Genomic DNA, 20151 nt, shown 5'->3' with positions numbered 1-20151 from the left:
GAGTTTCCAGCTGTGAAAGCAGTTTCCTACTGCATTTGTCAGCAGGTGATCAGCTACCATAGTGATGGGAAAAGTATAAAAACCTGAGAACAGATTCCAACCTAGCAGAAGGAAGAGTAACCCAGATTAGATAATTGGTAATTGTGCAATCTTGAGGGTGTATTTACTTAATGGAGTAGTAATTGGATAACAGAATTTAGACACTGCGTTAAGCGTAGCAGTCCATACTGCACTGTAATTATCCACTTTGTTAGTCACCCTCTTATTCACATTACAAACTTGGGTTTGGTAGAAAGCTCCAAAATGGGACCAGACAAAAAGATTAATGTTTCATCCATCTTTTGTGTACCAAGACTAATTTACACAGAATTTTTTTTCCCCTGCTCCTCTTCAGAGCTGTCAAACATTCTCATACCTGCACAAAGTCAGCTTGACGGGCATCCAGTGGAACAACAGACGAGTCGTGAGATGCCAGAACCTCCCGTAGCAAGTTCAGTGTCTGATTTAGTGCAGAGCTTGGGCCAAGATCAGGAGGTGGGAGTTCAACCTGAAGAACAAAATCATCTGTTTGTGTGGGTTTTTTTTAATTTTGTTTACAGCAAACACCATCCAATCTGTTACCACAAATGCAACCAGCTAGTAATAAAATTACTTGTAACCATGCAGAGTAGAACTTTAGTTTGACACTGGACAAATCTAGCATGTTTCAGACAGTCATTGCCTGCAAATTTCAGCATAACCATCCCACTCAGTGACAAACAAGCAAAACTGAGTTTCTCCTTTCATTCAGACTAAGCCTATTTTATGATCTAGAGAAACCCAAACACTACCATTTTTGGTAGTAAAAAAAACCCACAACCAAAACAAAACCAAACCCCAACATTTGGTAGATTTGGTGCCAAAGAATAGCCACATTGTTGACACCAGTGTTTGCTTTGAGCAAGACCTCCTATGAACACTCCAGAATCTAGAGCAGGCAGAGCTCTGGGATAGTAGGGATATTAGGGCCATACCGCAGCAGCTACTGAAAGGCTGCACAGCCCCTATCATGCTGAGTATGAGAGCTGTCTTAATCACTAGCAAGTTTGTACCTTAAGTTACCACTACACAAGTGAACAGTGCGCAAGCCTACTCAAGCACACCTACATGAATTGCCACGATACCGAAAGAAACGCAATACAGCCCTACCTCAAAGATCAGAAGTAGTAGTCGCAGATGTTTGAAACACAGAAAGAAGAAAATTTTTTAAATCATGAGGAAAAAACACACTGAGTCAAATTACGAAAAGTTGGAGCACCTGAAATGGATGGAAATTCTATGCTATTTTTCACACAGGCTCACATACTTTAGCCCTTCTTTGTAACAGGCAAATACTCATTAAGTGCTTCATAAAATGTTTATATAATATAAAACCTAGCACACCTCTTCTTCCTAAACCATGTTCCTCAGACTCCATTTCAAATGTAGTTGCATCTTCTTGTGTTCAGTGGTGCCTCAAACGAGTTTCCTACTGCCTCCAGACCCTTACTACAACCCAGGCTGCTGACCTCGTTTCCTTCTGCCAACAATCCTCTTCCCACCTTCCTGTCTCTGGTCTATCTAAGGGCAAACACAGACCTGGCTGGATCATGTAGGAGTAAGGAGAACCCCAGTAACAGAATAAGCTAACGCTTCCAGACACAGTCTCCTTCCAGAAGGATGGAGGGAGAACTGCCAGGACTGGCCTGTGTGTCTCACTCGGAGTGTCTGGGCACAACAGAGCAAGGCAGCATGCACTTCTGCAACGCTCTTTAAGACTCCAGTTCAACAAGGAAAGAAGGCAGCTTTGGATGGACCCACAATGCACAGGCAACTTAGAATCACAGAATTGTTTAGGTTGGAAAAGACGTTTAAGATCAGAGTCCAACCACTAACCCAGCACTGCCAAGTCCGTCACTAAACCATGTCCCTAAGCACCACATCTATGTGCGTTTTTTTAAACGCCTCCAGGGATGGTTATTCCACCACCTCCCTGGGCAGCCTGTTCCAATGCTTGACCACCCTCTCAGTGAAGAAATTTTTCCTAATATCCAATGTAAACCTCTGCTGCCATAACTTGAGGTAACATGTTTCACTGCTTCCCAAATGAAAAGTACTGATTACTACCATAATAACGTGGATGTGTGAGCTTCAAGGAAGGAAATAAAAAAAATATCAAAGGGGCAGAGGCTGATGGCCAAAGAAACCAAGTAGGAGAACATAAGAGGCATTTTCAGAATGGACTGCTGCAGAGCCTTCTGGAAATAATCTGTACCTAAGGAACACACCACCACAGAAAGAAGAAACAACTCTCTCTTTTAAAGCCAGGCCTAGCTTTCACTCTTTGTGTGTTTTAAAACATTTGAGGTACGGTACATGTCCCCACACTGCTACCAAGACAGATCAAATAGAAACTTTTTTTCATCCTTCTGAATTCAGTGTTCCTCTATTCTCACTTTCAAAGAGACAGTACACTAAATTCAAGGAACTAATGAAAAACTAAATCTAATAGGTTCAGAGAACACTTGTTGTTCAACATATGCAGTCTTGAAAGCATAAAAAAAATATTCTAGCAATGAAGTAACAGTAATTCAAAACGAAGCACTTATTCAGTGCTGATTAGCAGTAAAGTTTACTGCAATTTACAGCACTGAGTGACTTTCTTCTTGTTTCTTCCTGTTATTATTGGGGGTATTGATTGTGCCCTGCACACACTGTTCCCAGACCTGAACTGGACCATGTTCAGGGGTATTTTGGCATTAATTTGAGACTAGAGTTTGATGGAGTTTTCACTTCCAACACACACATAGATCATGGCACTAATTTCAGGCTTCTTTGCACAGAATTTTTGTTTCCTGAAGTAGCTGATGCTCACAAGCTTCTAAATTAGCTTCGTCTTTCATTTAATCTGTTCTTTTAAAGTCAACTGTCTTCTAGATGGGAGCAAGGAACAAGGAAAAAAGGTTTAGATCATTAGATTCTATTGAGGTTAGTTTAATTCCTGACTACTGCAACACAGGCAGAATTATCAGGTGGAAGGAAAATTAAAGCAGCGCTACATTAATTTTGAAAATTCTCATTTTTCACACACAAAGATAGATTGGGGTTTTTTCAGAATTGAAAAGGAAAAGTTTAAAACAGACATATCATAGAGGAACGTTACCAACTTCAATTTGTGAAAGCTAAATTGCTATTCTTAAAAAAAAAAAAAAAAAATAGACCTGAATTGTTTTACATGCACCAAGAGATTATTATAATTGATCCTATTTCCAGAAAATAGATTTGAAATGCATGCTGAATTCTACTTTTGAAGTACATGCTTTAGTTGCAAGCCAGACAGCAGCTAACTAAAAAATTATCAGACAAGTTCTGCAACATAGTTCAATAGCATTAAAACATACTATAACACAGTATTGAGTGTCTAATCAGTTATAACCAGCAGTTCAGTCATGCAGAAATAAGGCCAACCAGCTGTTCAGACTTTCAAAGAAAACAAGGAGAAATTCCCAATTTTTAAAATCCGATATACAAAACTGAAACAAATTCTCCTAAAATTACAATGCATACTAGGAGCTGTACATAAGGTTTAGTATAAAAGGTTGTATCTTCATTTGAAGTTCTGCATATCCATCAGCGGGGAACAGTTAACTAAGCCAGTCACCTTCCTCCAAATATACAATACAGAGCAGGCTTCTCTGTCTATAAGAGCAAGTAGCTCAAGAGATTTCTTGAAGGATTTAACAAACAGCAAAGGAAAATATACGAAAAAGAAAAGGCAGTATCACTAACCAAGAAAAGAGAGCATATATATTAATTGTTTCCCTTTCCCACTTACAAAGAAGGTTAAATGGGAAAAAAAAGTGCAATTCTTGTTCCTATAAAATACAGTTAATTCTATTAACGACTGGAGCAGATATTAAGGAGAGCAGCTTTGTTAGAAGTTCATACATGCACGAGCAAATACTGAAAATACTGTACAGGCAAGCAATCAAAACTATTTATATACTTTCCTACTTGAACATCAGAAAGTTAACAGTACAGAAAGACATGGGCATACTAAAGCGAGTCAAGCAAAGGGCCACAAAGTTCATTAAAGGACTGGAGTATCTCCTACAGAGGGAAAGGCTGTGTTCAGCCTGCAGAAAAGAAGGCTTGGAAGGATGTTATCAATGTGTATAAATAGCTTATGGGAGGGATAAAGAAGTGGGTGATGCTCTTCTCAGTGGTGTCCAGTGATAAAGCAATAGGCAAAGACTGAGAGACAGGAAAAGAGTTTTTAACTGTGAGGTTGGTCAGACACTGGAGACAGCTGCACAGTGAGGTTGTGGAGCCTCCATCCTTAGACACAGTAAACACTCAACTCGAACCAGTCCTGGGCAACCTGCTCTAGCTGGCACTCTTTGCGCAAGATGGTTGGACTAGATGATCTCTAGAGGTTCCTGCTGAACTCATCCATTCTGCAATGCTGTGATACTAGTATTAAATAAAAAAAGATGGCAATTTAAAACACAGAACTCCTCAGAGAAAGCACTGCTTAGAGTAACAAACAAAAGGTCGGCGGCTTTTTTATGGGCCTAATCAGCTTTTCATACAGTCTTTTAAAAACCTCACTGGCAGCAGAGGGTAGAGACAAAGCACTACAGATGTGGAACCTTGTACAAAGTTAACCAGATGTTTCATCCTGTCAGTTACAACAGATTTGCATCAACTAAAGAAGTTCAATCTACAAGCTGAAACAATATTCACTACAGTTAAGCAGCGGCAGCCTAAGAAACTTGAGTGCACGTCTACCAGAGAAGCTTCAGAGCAGCTGTCCTAAGCTTTTCTGAGCCCTACTAGGATCCTACAGAGATCACCAAAGTAGAAGGCCTAATAGCATGCTTCTCAGCTATCAAGTTGGTCTAGGCAGAAAAGACAACAGAAAAATTCTTGCTAGCTTTGCTTTGTTCACGTGGATCCACTGAAAACCACAACAGCACTCGGATCACAACTACCAGCCAGACTCATTTAATCTGCCCCTTATTTGGCTTCCCAAAAATCTAATGGGTTTCACTCTGACAGGGATCAAATTATGAAAGAAAATTTCACAGTTATTTGCATGGAATGTTTCAATACCTCTCCCACTAGCAAACTTCACAGATAATGCAATCACAGCATTTAATTTCCATACATCTACTCTAAAAAGAACAGCATTAAGGAATAACAATCCCAAAACTTGATTTGGGGTACACTACTAATAGTCTTTTAACAGCTCAGACAGCAGATGACATGTTAGTTTGGCATAATCTCTCTTTACTACTCTTATTATAACTCTCATTCCATTTAATTAAATGTTTGCAATTATTCTTTCCTTAAATAATTGTTATGGATTACTACTGAGGCCAAATGGACAAATGTACAAGTAAGGACAAATGTGCTTGAAAATTCCAAGTCTCCTAATGTATTAGCTGGACCAATAAAACATGCTGGCATAGGTTAGTCTAACAGGCTTGTTAAAATGTCTCACCAGTGGACTCACGATTTTAAATGACAATTCTCCTTCAGAGAAATTCAGAGCTGAAAGAGCAGTCCATTCCACTCCAGTGCATTAGGCACTTTGAACTTTGCTTCCAGTTTCACTGGAACAGTTTCTGTTGTTCTGATAATTATTTTCATTTAGCATTTTCTCCTGGATTTATCATCATCTGTAAAACGGTAATCTGTACCAGGATGTTCTAAATTAGATCCAGACAGTGAATAACACAAGCAGAATCCCAAACGCCTAAACATTTGATTTATTATTGCAGGGTCAAAGGAAACATATGAAAGGATATGTAAGGATTGAATTTACAATTCTAATCTGCTCTATTCACATAGCTGGTACACCCATGGCTGGGTTCAAGAAAGCTAAAAAGAAACAAGTACAAACACACTTTTCCAGCACAGGGACACTAACACTAGCCAGAAAATGTTCCGGCCGAACAAAGAAGAACCGAACCAACCAATTGCTACCAGTGCTAGAAAGCACTAGCAAGACTGCCCAACTGCCTCTGAAGGGTAAGAGCAAACAGCACAAAGGAGAGATAGTGGCACTGAACCTTCAGTGACACAGAAGGGTGGTGATGCACAGTTTCTACATAATGTTAGCATCGAGCTCTAGAATGACCTGAGAATCTCAAAGCTGTGAATAGCACTTTAAATCCTGGAAACAAAATGCCTTTGCAATGATTCTGTTACCAAGCTTCACAACAGGTTTCAAGGAGCATGGAGCCAAAGAGACTTCCTTGTGCACTGCCTTCCTTTGATACCAACGGCCTTACATTCAGGCAGTGTGCAGAGTATTTCTGTTACATTGATTTCAGATCATAAAGAGCTACCTAAGAAGTCTGAACGAGAACACCATAAAGAAGACTGAAGAGCTGACTGCCTTCTTTTCAGATTACGACCAGGATGCTTGAGATTTTGATGTAATGAAAAAAACGTTCACAGGGAAGTGCTTCTGAGCAAACCAGTAAGTACTGTGAAATAACTAGGGATTTCCCTGTACCATTTACACTGATGGTTTGACAACCAAGAGGAAGAATCCTGATCTAAGACTACCTTTAAGCTTCCATACAGCTCTGTGCTTGTGACACTCCTTATGTAATACGGGACTCTTCTCAAAAACTGATGTGATGGGGAAGCTATTTTCTTGTCCTAGAAAGAACAGCCTGAAGTCTCAGTTTCCCACTGTGCTTCAGAAATTAAATCCCAGGCAGTGTGAAGGCAATGCTCAATTCTGCATAATCAATAACCTAGGGAATTAAATTGTCAGTGGTGATGAGGACATCAGAGTCAAATTACCATCCTGCCAATTGTCTACATCCAAAGGAAAGGATCTCGAGGAGTTAGCATATTTAACAAAACTTGCTTTGTCTAAAAAAAAGTTCTCAACTAGCTATAATTAAGAGAAAAGGCTTGCTTAAATACAATTCTGGTCTACCAACTACTAGGTAAGACTGCAGATATTAAGAAAACATACCACAGCAAGACACAGTAACACACCACTGTTTCTAGGCAGTAGTCCCCACACTACAGCACAAGAAAATTTGCACAGGGCTAAAGAAACCCATGTAAAGTTACAAATTCACCAGTAATTATGACTAAATCTTCTGGAATTTTGTAGCTACAGACAGCAGTTAAGAAAGCATTTACATTCTCTTTAAATTAAATAAAAATTGTCAAACTGATTTCCATTCAGAACTTCTTGCTTACGATTTTTGTATTATCAGCAACAACTGATGATACTGAGTGTATCTCAGTGTAACTCACACAGGCGATATTTACTACTTTCCAGTGTTCTACACAAGAGAGGCACTTAAGCTTACAGAAAGATAAGTATTTTTTATTTAAGAACACCTTATTTGTATTTTAATCTATTTCCAAAGTTACTTAAATTGCCTTAAGAATCACACTTTAATCAAAGTAATGGGCAGCTGATATTCTTTGAAACAGGTTTATCAATGCCTTAAAATGCAAAATATAAGTGGAGATAAGGAACCATGATTTCCAGACTGTCCAAGTGAAAAGTAATTTACTAATTTTACATGTGAGTATTCTCTCTGCACATACAGGAGCAGCAATGAAGCTGCAATCGCATATGTAAGCACAAAGGGTCTGCTTTCCAGTGCTTTAATCTTCTCTGGAAATTAAAAAAAAATCTGGAAGCAGTTGCAGCCATACACAGCAAAAAGCTGGTAAAAAGGTTGGGATGTGAAGAGAATCTTGTTAATACATACACACAATTTTGGTCTGAACATATGTTAATAGAAATTATGGCAAAGAACAAACTTGAGAATCCTCAAAATGTAAAAGCATTGCGACATTCAGTACTAAAATAACGAAGACATATGAAAAGGCATAAAAGCTGGTTATCTGTATATTAACACACAGTAAACTAGGTAAGAAGATAATTAAATTTATGCTAAAATAGGGTCTTTATATCATGGAAAGTAATGTTTCTCCAAACGTAATTCAGCCTATTAATTTTCTATTTTTTGTGAAGTAAAACTAATTTCAGTCATGAGGAGGTAAGATAGCATTCTATCAATTCAGTAGTCCACTCATAAAGGGTAATAATATAAGGTGCTTCAAAGGACTGTCCAAAACTCTCAGTTACAAGAACTACACTCAGTACAGTAAGACTCTTTCTCAACTGCATGTTGTTGACTCCTGAAGCACAGAGATTAATAAATAATTATGGAGGCCTTTGTTACTCGTGTATCTAATCCTCTTCTGAGTCTCTTTAAGCTTTTGACCTCAATTATATCCTGAGGAAAGATCTTCATAGGGCACATACGCAATGTAAAATTGTCAGTACTTCAGATCTAATTTATAAAATATGTTTATGAGAAAGAGCAATATTACACTCTTTTTGCATTAAATGGTAGGCTTGGTATGCCGTTCATTATTTGTAATAAACCACCACTGAAGGTGGCACTGCAATCACCACCTTTGTTTAATGTCAGTAAAATCAAATTTGACTCCTTCATAAAACAATGGCAGCATCTACAGCCAGTTACATCCAGGCTGGGGGCTGAGGGAAAGGGAACTAAGAGGGCAATGAGGATTACACAACCTTCCCAGAGTGACAATATGAAGAACACACACCATGAACTGGGAGATTGTAATTCCTTTGTCACTGCTCCTTCTCCTTCTAAGTGTTGTGCATCTCCAAACAGAAAATCAGAGTATCACCCCAAACAAAACTACAAAATTTTTGAGTTACACAAGTAGAAAACTTGTGCTGGATCCTGCTTGAGTACAGATGTAAGACCCAGCACGATAAATATGAAGAGCTAAATACAACAGAAATTAATGAAGAGCTGGCTTACAGTTTCAAGCCAAGAAAACCTCTTTCTTTAAGCACTACTCTGTTTGCATATACTTTGTAAGTAAAGTGCAGTCACATACCTTCACTAAGGCCCATCACCAATTTCTCTTCATAAAAGGAAGAGGTACACAGACATTTTATTCTAGCTTATGTATTACGAAACAAAATGTTCTGAGGAATTCATATACAGCTAACGTATGCCCATAGCAAGAGATAAGCTTTATTTTTTTATTTTATTTTTTGCTAAATTCATATTGTCTTTGTCCATTGTACCATTTCATGAACTCAAGCTGTAACTGATCCTTGAAGAAGCATTAGTAGCAGAGGAACTACTATTCCAATGACACCACATTCAAGTAGACAAACTCCACGACAACAATGTACTAAGTGGACTTGGCAGTATGGACTGTGGTTGGTAGCAACTAAGGAGTAACCTGATGAATGAATGAATGAATGAAGTCACTGAAAGGAGTCACTGGGATATACAGAAGGGAAGAAGAGGAGAAAAACTGCTCCTTTGAGAAAGTCATTCCTCAGCCCTTGCAGAAATACAGGAAATTGGGACCAGATGCAAGCCGTGCAAAATAAGAAAACTACTTTGAGACCACAGAGCAACACCAACCAAACTCAGAAAATCCCACCGAATGGTCAGCAAAGTCTTTGCACAAGAAAGTATCGGTAAATCTATGTATTTTTTTAAATTATTTTTCTTGTAGGTTAACTATAAATAATTTAAAATATATTTACAAAACCTCATTGCTTGTTTTCCACTTTCAAACTTTTTTTTTTAACTGAAAAAAACCAGTAATGTGAGAGCTTTGTTGAACTCTGGGGTTGTGCAGTAACTGGGAATAAAGAAAGGCATCTCTTCTCGGCTTTAGGGTCTAGTCAACTCAGCAAATCTCAGACAAGGATGCTGGATGAAGATCAGATGTGTAGGGATGTGTAGCCTAATGATTTTCTTTGACTTGGATTTTAGGAAGGTGATATTTAAAGGGCAGATCTACCAAAAGCAACATGATACAAATAAAGCATGGAGAAATCAGAATGTACTTGCTACTGAACAATGGGAAGTTCATTGAAACACAATTCAAAGCAATCAGCAGGAGAGGAAAACTGATACTGTGTTAGGTACAGTTGTTTGGTATAACAAATGTATGTACTGCTTTTAACAGCAGCAATCTTCATGTGGCATATAGTATAAATAGTATAAAAAATAGTATATAGTATTTTTTATATATAGTATAAAAATACAATAGTATAAAAAATATTTTTATAAAAGACAGAAAAGCCCAAGTTTTGTTTTTGCTTAGGTTACCATCTTGGAATATATTTCATAATTTCCAAGAAAGGAATTTTGCACATGAGTAATTACCTGTTGATCTCATGATGCATTAACAGAAATTATCTAGTTCAATAAGCTGACTTTGCTCAATTGCACTTAGGGAAATTTCCTAATTTTGTTGCTTCTCATAGATTTTAAATATGTGTGAACTGCCCTGTAAACAAATACTGCTAGGAACAGTATTTTAGCCATATTTCCAGAAAAATAAAACTATTAAAAGCATTAAAATCTAAACAGGAAGTTTTTAAGTGGTTCCGTATCAAAAATATAGCAACTAGAAAACTTAATTTTTAGGAAAACCTGACATATAAAACAGTTATTCATCATATAATCTTACTCAACAAAAGGGAAATGAAAGTGTGTTTGGAAACATGAAAGCTGATTTTGAAACAAACCTTATCCATTAGTTTACTTGCATGAAGACTCAGGCTATTAAAGAATATCTTCTTGCTCAACAAATGCATTTCTTCAATTGTTGTCAACAGTGTGGCTGCACTGTTTCCCACAATACCACTGAAATCAAAATTAAGATTAATGAAATAATCTGAAGGGGAGGCAGGGCATGACAGGGTCAGATACTTTAGACTATTTCAAATACAATTATTTTCAAAGTTGAAAATTTACAACAAATAATTGCATGGAACAGTTCTCCATATTGGCTAAGAGATTCACTCATAAGTGACAGTGAGAACAAGCATTAGCAGCTATTAAGTACAGGCTTATCTAAAGCTTTACACAAACTTTTTAGTATAATTCTAAAATTTATTGGATTTTTGTTTGTTATTCTGTAAACCTACTTGTTACAGAAAACAGATTACATAAACAAAAAGGGTTGCTAACTATTCCATCATACTGTCCTTTAGGGATAGCCATCATCTCTCTTCTTTCTTCATTGCGAAGTTAGACATCTCCAAAAATGTAAGAATTCATGCCTTGCCATTTCAAGTGTCAAGCTATTACACTTAGCATGAACACAGCGTAAGCCTTAAATGATGCTACACGACAATGTTCTTCTCACAGTTACACCTTCTGTCTAAACTAAAAGTGCTTTTAAGCCCCAAAAATGGCAGTGAAAATTCCCTGCATCATAATAAGACTAATTCAAACTTGTAGCCTGATTTTCAGATTAAATCTTGTTGCATTTAATAGATCATTTCTCAGACTGCACTTTCTCTTCATTAGTCAAAGTTTCACTTCCCTTACAGGGGAAATTATTCAGCTAGCAGAAGTTACTTCAGTGGTCATTAAACAATGTATCATAAACAAGACAGAAAGCAAAACATAAGACTGTCAAAGACCTTCCATTTTAACATCACATTTTCAATTACACCAAGTTATATAACCACTGAGGAACACTAACTTTGGAGACATAAAAAGGGTGGCAAAAAATCTTTCAGGCTGTGCGGGTTTTTTACAATAAACTTTGGAATAAGTCTTATATGTGTTTTACTGTTGATCTGTAGTGCCATCACAACTGAGGATTTCAAATATAGTGGGAGGTGCCCAAGAACCACTTATTCCAGTCTGCCCAACATCTACATGTCTTTTCAGACAGAAAAGATGCTCAAGGAATAGTATCAGTGATTCAAATTTGCAGCAGTTCAGCCCAGGGCTGTTTCTAACCAAAATGAACTACTGCAAATGGCACAAAGTATAAAATCAAGCAGTTCTGGTTTTTCTCCAGTTTCTATGTTCCTGGTGGCATCTGGAAGATGGGAAGATAATCGGTGCACCCTCAACAGCTAGATATGGAACAAGAAATGCATTCTCCCAGTAGAAAAATGTGAGTGCATATTTAGAAAAAATAGTATTAAAACACAGTTATTTAAGGAAGAAAAGAAAAACTGAAGTTCTAGAGGTAATTAATTCTAACTTTTTCTCAAAGGGGACTTGACTGTCATCTTGAATGTTTTGTGTACATTTTTTTGTATACTATTATCTACACAGAACAACAAAGAAAGTTCCTGTGGCAAACTGATGCTATATTCCAAAGCAGATTTGATATGAATTGAGGAATGACAACACATAAATGTCATCTACTTGGCGTCATGCACATTCCTCCATGATTTCGTACTACAGAACCAAAACCAAGCCACAAAAATACTCTTTTTACTGTATTAATCTTTATATATACAATTTAAAAAAGACATATTTAATATACTTCGTAATTTTGCATACCTGATTGTATGGTGGTAGAACTTGAGAAGATTAGAAATCTTGTACAGCAAAACTGCTCCTGGCTCAGCAACAATCACCTGCTCAATTCTAACCTGCAGAATAAAGAAATACAAGCATCCTTCAGGTCATACATTTTAAAAGCCAACTTCTATGATTTTATATGCAATAAATATCTGATTTTGGAAAAATAAATTTAACCAGAAATAAATGTAAAAAGAGAATGTCCAGTTAACTACAACATTCTGCTAGAACCAGAGCTTCTTGGTTGCCAAGCCTCTGGGTAGAAAACAAGCGGGTATATGTATTCTAGCTAAAAAAAAAAAATAATTTAAAAATTATAAAAATCATGTTTCCATATAGATTTTTGTTGCAATTGGTTAGTGAAAATTTCAAAATGATGAGATCATTTCATGGATTAATACCAGTACATACTGGAATTCTCCTCAGCACTGAATAGCAAGAACAGCTGCAAAGCTGCAAAATCCCTATGCCTCAACAGTTGATCATTAGCATCATGCAGCAATTCAGAACATCCAAAGTATTAGATATTTTACCTAAAAGACAAAGTCTTACCTGGATTAACTTCTTCTTCACTTCAAGAAGAGATTATATACCTCCTACTCATATTTAATTAGATATATTTCTGACTAATGATCAGTTACGTTGACTGTTTATCTCAACCAGGAGATATGGCTACACAGGCCAGAACAGTGCTGGCTTGTCTTTATAGTTGGACAGTTGATGTCTTGTCTCCATGGTGAACACAGTCTCAATCCATTCATAAAACGCTGCCCCAGGGTCAATCTTTGGGCACTTATGAAGCAGTGACTGACAGTGCTTATCACTGCACTGTTCTCCCACATGCCTGCGCATGAAAGGGCTACACACAGAGCAACAGTCGGTCTCCCAAGTTATTTGTCTGCTGTTCAATGGAACATGATGTGCAGCAGTGTCCTCTTGTCAGAGCCAGCTGCAGGGAGAATTTACCAAGATTACGCTTCCTCAATCCTCTCTGCCTTTGCATCTAAGTCAGAGCCCAAAAACCAAGAATAACTTTTGACTCTTATTCACAATGTTCAATGTGCAAGGTTAATTTCAACATTCAGGTGAACTCTGCTCTACAATGCATACGTATATACAAAGCTTTATATAATTACCTGTCTCCAATATTAAATAAAAGATCATTTAGTCATGGATACAGAGTATAGTCTAGGTGTACAGCAAAACAGAATATGGCAGGCTGGGGAAAAATAAAAAGACCAAAATATTGCTAAAAAAAATAATAAAATAGCAATGACTGAAGAAAAAAACCTGTGAAAGACAGAATAGGCAGAAGTAGAGAGAAATAAAAAAAGACCAAAAGATGCCAGGGTTAGGAAACAACAATTAAAATTAAAAACACAAAGCAGGAAAAGAAGCATTGCTGCTTCCCATACTGAAGTCTTCACTGTACAGGAGAAGCAAAATTTGCAAGTAACTCAATCTAACCTGCTCAGGGAAGTCCTGGACTTACAGCTCACACCATTTCTTAATCCTACATGTCCTGTCGTCTATGTAAGGCATCAAAAACATACGGTTAATTTTGACCTCATCTTAAGTACTATAGAAAAGATAAGGACCTTAATCTAAATATTTTTTAGGGTCCTCCTACTTCCACCTGAAATGAGAGGCCTGTGGTGAGATCTACCGCAGTGAGTACTCAAGTTTCACTTGGATGCCTAAAACTCAAACCAACTATCAGTAAGAAATGTAGACGATTTATACTGCATGTAAGCATAATCCTTCCTCAGAGGTAAGGAAACTGTTATCATATTGTTCATTCACGTAGAACAGCATAAACCAGTAAGAAAATTCTACATGATTCTGTAAGTATGTAAAAGTGCTCGTGGAAATTCTGTGATTAGGCTTTTATCAAGGCTATTTCAAACTTCAGGATCAACTCAACTCCAAGTGACAGGTTTTCAAACATCACCAGAAATCCACTACAAAAGCAGTATACTGTAGTGCCACAAACTACAACAAAGAGTGTCTTCCCCAAAATTAATGCAGTTATTTTTCTTATTGTGGGTGATCATCAGAAAGAACAATATGTTGTAGAAAAAAATAGTCCTCCAAACTGAGTCTGCTTTTGTTGTTCCTCTCAACACGATGGCTTGCAATTATCTAACTGCACTGTATGAAAGCTTTTCTGCTTGGGGGTTTTGGGGGGGGGGGGGGGTTCTGCCTATTTTTTTTTGCTATGGAAGATTTCCCCAGGGAAAACAATAAACAAACAAACAAAATACTGCATATTTTACATTGGGAAGTCTAGTCTGGCAGTGAATTACCGTAAGTTGCATTCTGTTAAAATACAGAATACAATGGAAAGTCTTTTATTGTTCTTTTAGGTTTTTTCATTTTTATTAGCACAGTAACTAACTACCGACAATACTTCTGGAGCTGTATCTACAGATAGCAGAAGCACACAAGTGTAAAGAGTCTGGCAATCAAAATGGAAGGTATTCTGTACCAAACTGTACAAGTACTCAAATCAAGACCAAAACACTGATTAACACAAAGGTTTGATTCTATCCCAAATTACTTTGCTGGAATGCAGAGAAATACTGAACCCAAACATCAGTATTCAGTATTAACAGAATTAAAGCATGCAAGAACACAGAAAGCTTGGAAAATATCTTAAAAAAACCAAACAAAAACAGCTATGATAATTGTCTAATAAGACAGGTGTTTTTCAACAAGTCAAAAAAACCAAAGACTATGAAGGATGATCATAATTATATGGCAACAGGTACAAACTGAAACACAGGAAGTTCTGACTGACCATCAGGAAAACACTTTTACTGTGAGGGTGACCGAGCACTGGCACAGGTTTCCCAGAGAGGCTGTGGAGTCTCCATCCTTGGAGATACTCAAAAAGCCATCTGGACATTGTCCTGGGCAAGAAGCTCTAGGTGGCCTGGCGTGAGCAGGGAGTTTGGACAAGATGACCTCCAGAGGTCACTGCCAATCTCAACCTTTCTGTGATATTCTAAATGACACTTTCTTGATTTTTACCTCTCTTCAGACCTTCTCCCTCTCTTACCAGGAACTTACATGTAGTATTCAAAATCTACCTGTTAACATTGGAGACTAAACATTTGGTAACTGGACACAGTTGTTATAGTTACAGCATCCTAAGAGAAATTTATTATAATAATATCTAGTACAGTAGATTTAACTTTACAAACACTGATTTATACACTGCATGGTCAGGCAATTATTGGTATCAGCTTCATCACCTTGATTATTTTATTTTGTGCTTAAGTGAAGCACATCCAATAAATAAACACAGCCAACCACTTGATGTATCATTATTAATGACTTCTATCAAACGGGTCCCTAAACTGACTAAGGCTGTAGCTTGAAAAAGGACAACCATGGAGGGATGCAACAGAAATAGAGCAAAGCAGGGTAGCTTAAACATGGTAAGTAGGCAACTATTTTCCACAGTCTCTTTCTATACAAGAGCTGGAGTTATTTAACAAAAGAAAAACAAAAGGAGTTGGCTTTTTACACAGCATACAGTTAAACTGTGCCCTTCCCTCCCGCAGGATATGTTGTGAACATCAACCTTTTATAACAACTTGACGTATTCAGGCAAGAAAAATCTACTGAAGTCTATTAAATACAAAGACAGTAGCTATGGCTCAGTAAGTCCTCAGTATGCCCACAAACAGGCAAGGAAACTTCTACAGAAGTAACATGGCACAACTGCATAACCTGTACTGTTGCCTAAGCATATGTTAATGGTCAATATGAAAAACAGGGCAGTAAATTTAATTGATTTTTCATTTGACCCACCACTGCCATACCTTTATACTTATCCCACAGCTCAATTTTTGTACATAAGCGCTCCTGAACGTAGGAAAAGTAAACCAAAATGAAGATACAGATTTAGTATCCTAGTATCTCTCACTGTATGACTATTTAAGCCAGGTATCTGTGAACTATGGAATCCTTAATTTTGAAGGGGTTTATGACAGCTCATAGTTGAATGAATCTAACTCTTAACCAAGGGCAATGAAAATACATTGTAGAGATGGGGACATGACAGAACAATTTTTACACTTAGAATGCTAAGGAAAACAAAATACTTCACCTTCAGAGGCCTGCAGACACCTTCTGTGATGTGCCCAACTACTTCTTGAATATTTTCTTCCACACCTACAGTTAATGCAAACACATGCTAAGATTATGCAAATGTAATTCTCTTTTCTTCAAGACTATAAAACAAACAAATGTAGAAGCTACTCCTCCATAAAAAGCATTATGAACTGCGTGTTCTTTTCTCCACAAGACTAGTTTACACCTCCACTGAACTTCAAATCTAGCCATTAAAAAATAGCTGCATGACAAAACAGGAGTCCGGGAGAGTCATTACCTTATGCTATGCAATTGCTCCTAGTGCAGCATAGTGCCTGGGGATTTGAGGAAGAAGGAGCAATGGGAAGAATAAATGATCTAGCAAGAAGCTGTCACAGTAAGGCTCAATATTAGCACTTCATGAAGTTAAATGGGGGGGGGGGGGGGAGGCCAGTGAGATGCTCAAGGAGCAACAGTACGTACCATTTCAAAAGGACTGAACCATAAATACATGGGTCTGTCAGTGTTTGGTACCGATGTGTTCATGGCATTGTTACGAATTAAATCATGTAAGTACCTCCACGCTGCTGAGCGCTGCAGCATTACCAAATGCTTCCGCCCCAGCAGCAATTGAAACTCATCTTTTACAGAATTATATACAAAAGAGAATATTGCCCTATCTTACCATGGAACACAAATGAATTGTTGCATGGCAACCAGTACTGTCATAAATCAATCAAACTGAAAGCAACAGATCTTCAAGCTCTCACTTCAGTAACAACTCAGAATAGATTTATGGAGAAAGCAATACTTTAATTCTAATTTAAAACTTGTCAACAGGAGTTCATCTTCAGATGGGACCCATGCAATGAACAGTAAACAAACTGACTGTGACATGTGATAGAAATCAGGTGACCTGAAGCTATATTTTGCAGATCTTATTTCAGACTAAAATAGATTACCTCTGAGAGTAAAAATTACAAAAGATCAGAGATCTGTGCCAATGTCTCTTTACACCAAGATACGTGAAAAGGCACATAAGCAGAAACAACTGAATTCAGTGTGGTGGCTGTAAGAATTTCAGCATACTAAATCGGTAAGGTAATAAAACCATCTTTTTATGTTTGAGTATTGATATCAAGGAAGAAAGCAAGATTACAAACCACAAGATGTATCATCGTCTGTTATGTAAAAGCTAGCTCCCAGATACACCCTAACAACTTAGAGATTTTTTAGGAGGAACAGTCACACTTTTACTGTTCATCAATATAACAAGCACCTAGCACATATTTGCAATAGTGTATCTAGATCAGACTGATTTAACAAGTTGCTGGGTATGAAAGTTTAGCTGAAAAAATATACAAGTTCAAATATCAAAGGACATGGAATTACAATCTTGATATATCACATGCTTGTGCCTTCAAATATATTTTCATGTCCAATTAGAATATTTTAGATTCAGCAAACATGAAAAAGAAATGTTCCAGCACAATGGCTTATATAACAGTTGCAAGTATTAGTATGTCACACTGACATAAAAAAAATGTGGAATAAACCTCAGAGACCCAGCATCACTTTTAAAGAACAGTTTATTATTGAAAATGTACTTCTGGCTGCCTACTACACCACATATCATTTTTCTCTGTGTACCCTTCTCTAAGGGAGAGATCCTTCCTGGAGTTCATTTGGCTTCTGCTTTCCAGCTGGGTTCCTGTAACTCCATGAAAAATAGGTTTCTACTGCATCTCTTAAAAAGAATGCCTGCAATTCTTTCTTTCAAGTGGAAGCCCTCTGTAAGACTGGAAGGCTCCTGTTAGCAGAATACCTACGCTCCAAAGAGGAGAACCAGATGCTTAATGCTTGCCCAGCACAATGCAAAACAGTTAAACTTTTCTGAATGTGTTTGGTGCTTAAAATTTTAATAACATTTTTGGTCAGGTTAATTTTAAACAGTTAAGATTTACAATCTTAAAATTTTAAAATGTTCTAAAAGCTATTCTTACATACTTAATTATGGACTACATAGTTTGTTCTCTTTAAAGTAAAAACCGGGATAGGAACATTTCTCCAAAAACTTAGCATTCACGTGATTTTTCTTCCACTGAGACCAAATTCACCTCTACATCACCTATAGCTATACCTGTGCGGTTTTTTGTGGGTTCTTTTTTTTAAGAAGAGATGGGACTTTTTTGTGTAGCTGTGATTTACCATGTTCTCCAGAATCCTGAAATTACACTGAGCTTATAGGAGAATTTAAACAGAAATCTGAACTCAGAACAGAGACACCTCAATTATAACAAAACCAGTTCCCTCTGCAGAAAGCTACTCAAGTTGAAATTAAAGTTAAACCACTTGACTGACCTAACTTTAGACCCTCACTTAGGTGGTCTTTATCTGTAGTAGTTGCTTGTGCTCCCTCTATAGGGAACAGGAAAAAAATCCAAACAGCTGTGATGAAAGTCTGCAGAAATGCCTACATTAGACCTAACTTCTGTTGGGAAGATCTGCCCTCTGGAGATGCAAATATCTGTCAAATAAACAAGATGACAACTCTAAATTGCTAAGTGAAATTAACTCAATCTCCGCTGTAGCCAGCACAATCAGGCACCTGAAGTGTGTATGATAGCACAGGGAATTTAACTTGAATCTCCCAGTACCACAGACACTGTTCTCACTGATTAGCCACTACCAACTCAGGATCTGTATTTATATAAAGCCTATAATCCCAAGGTACTTCATAAGGTTCAACTTCCCATAAATGGTTCTTGTTAAACTGGTGGTATCCCATTAAGTACTGTTTTGTCTTATTGACCTTGGCATATAACCATCCTTATCATCAAAAAATTTTCCCAAAGATGCACCTCCCAGGTATTGTTGTTCCCAATACGAAGCTATGAATCCCTCTTTACATTTCTTGCAAACTGTGATGACAAACCTATTCCTGGAGAGCTTAACAAAACACACGATTTGCTTCAGACAGAAATATTCCATCTCTTGTTGATACTTGTCTCTTGGGAAAAAAGTTTTGGCCTGGGGATTTTTTCTTTAATTTCCCCAAAACATTTATAATTTCCATATTCTCAAGTATTTTACTCTGATCTATAGCTGAAATGCTCTAAATATATTTAATTATGTGGTCATAGTACATCAGCCGGACATCCTGTCAGAAGGCCAAGGGATTTAATAGTTAAATAAAGCACTGCATGAAGAAGTGGGAGAATTTCAGAGCCAAATACAAGTCTGGACAGCAGCAGTAGCCCAGTCGTTATAGTAACGTCCTCCATGAGACCAGCTTTTCCTGAAGAACTCTCCAGTTACAGCAGAACCATCAGTCATCTACAAAGAACTGCCATTCCTTCTTCTATACCATAAAACCATCATGAGGCCTGCTTTCCTGCCTCCCTGAGATACTGTCAGTAAATAATACTAAATTTACTTCTATCGTGTGCTTTAACTGTAGTTACAAACCAGCATTCCTTCAGTTTGATTTACAACAGCTCCTAAACAGCCTCCTTGCTCATAAACTATTAGGAAAGTCAATTAATACTTCCAGCAGTAAGGAAAATGAGAATGCATATTCACTTTAAATCCCAGCACAGGACTCAGGACATACAGTCTGAAGAGCTCACCAGATGAA

At 37.4% G+C, this 20151-nt stretch overlaps 1 protein-coding gene across 2 annotated transcripts in view; it reads right to left on the bottom strand.

Annotated features, from left to right (window-relative positions):
• The window catches only part of COG6 (component of oligomeric golgi complex 6), a 59538-nt gene that overhangs the window by 12706 nt on the left and 26681 nt on the right, over window positions 1-20151 (bottom strand). For both annotated transcript variants that reach the window (XM_056328381.1, XM_056328382.1), the window contains exons 11-14: window positions 16531-16595; window positions 12393-12484; window positions 10610-10727; window positions 416-547 (exon numbers count right to left, since the gene is read on the bottom strand). In XM_056328381.1, coding sequence (XP_056184356.1) covers window positions 416-547; window positions 10610-10727; window positions 12393-12484; window positions 16531-16595 — 407 coding nt within the window. The remainder of the gene's footprint in view (window positions 1-415; window positions 548-10609; window positions 10728-12392; window positions 12485-16530; window positions 16596-20151) is intronic.

The sequence above is a fragment of the Falco biarmicus genome, chromosome 2 (genome assembly GCF_023638135.1).
Source record: "Falco biarmicus isolate bFalBia1 chromosome 2, bFalBia1.pri, whole genome shotgun sequence".
Lineage (NCBI taxonomy): Eukaryota > Metazoa > Chordata > Aves > Falconiformes > Falconidae > Falco > Falco biarmicus.
Note: the sequence above shows the minus strand (reverse complement) of the source record. Positions and strands in the feature narration are given on the sequence as shown.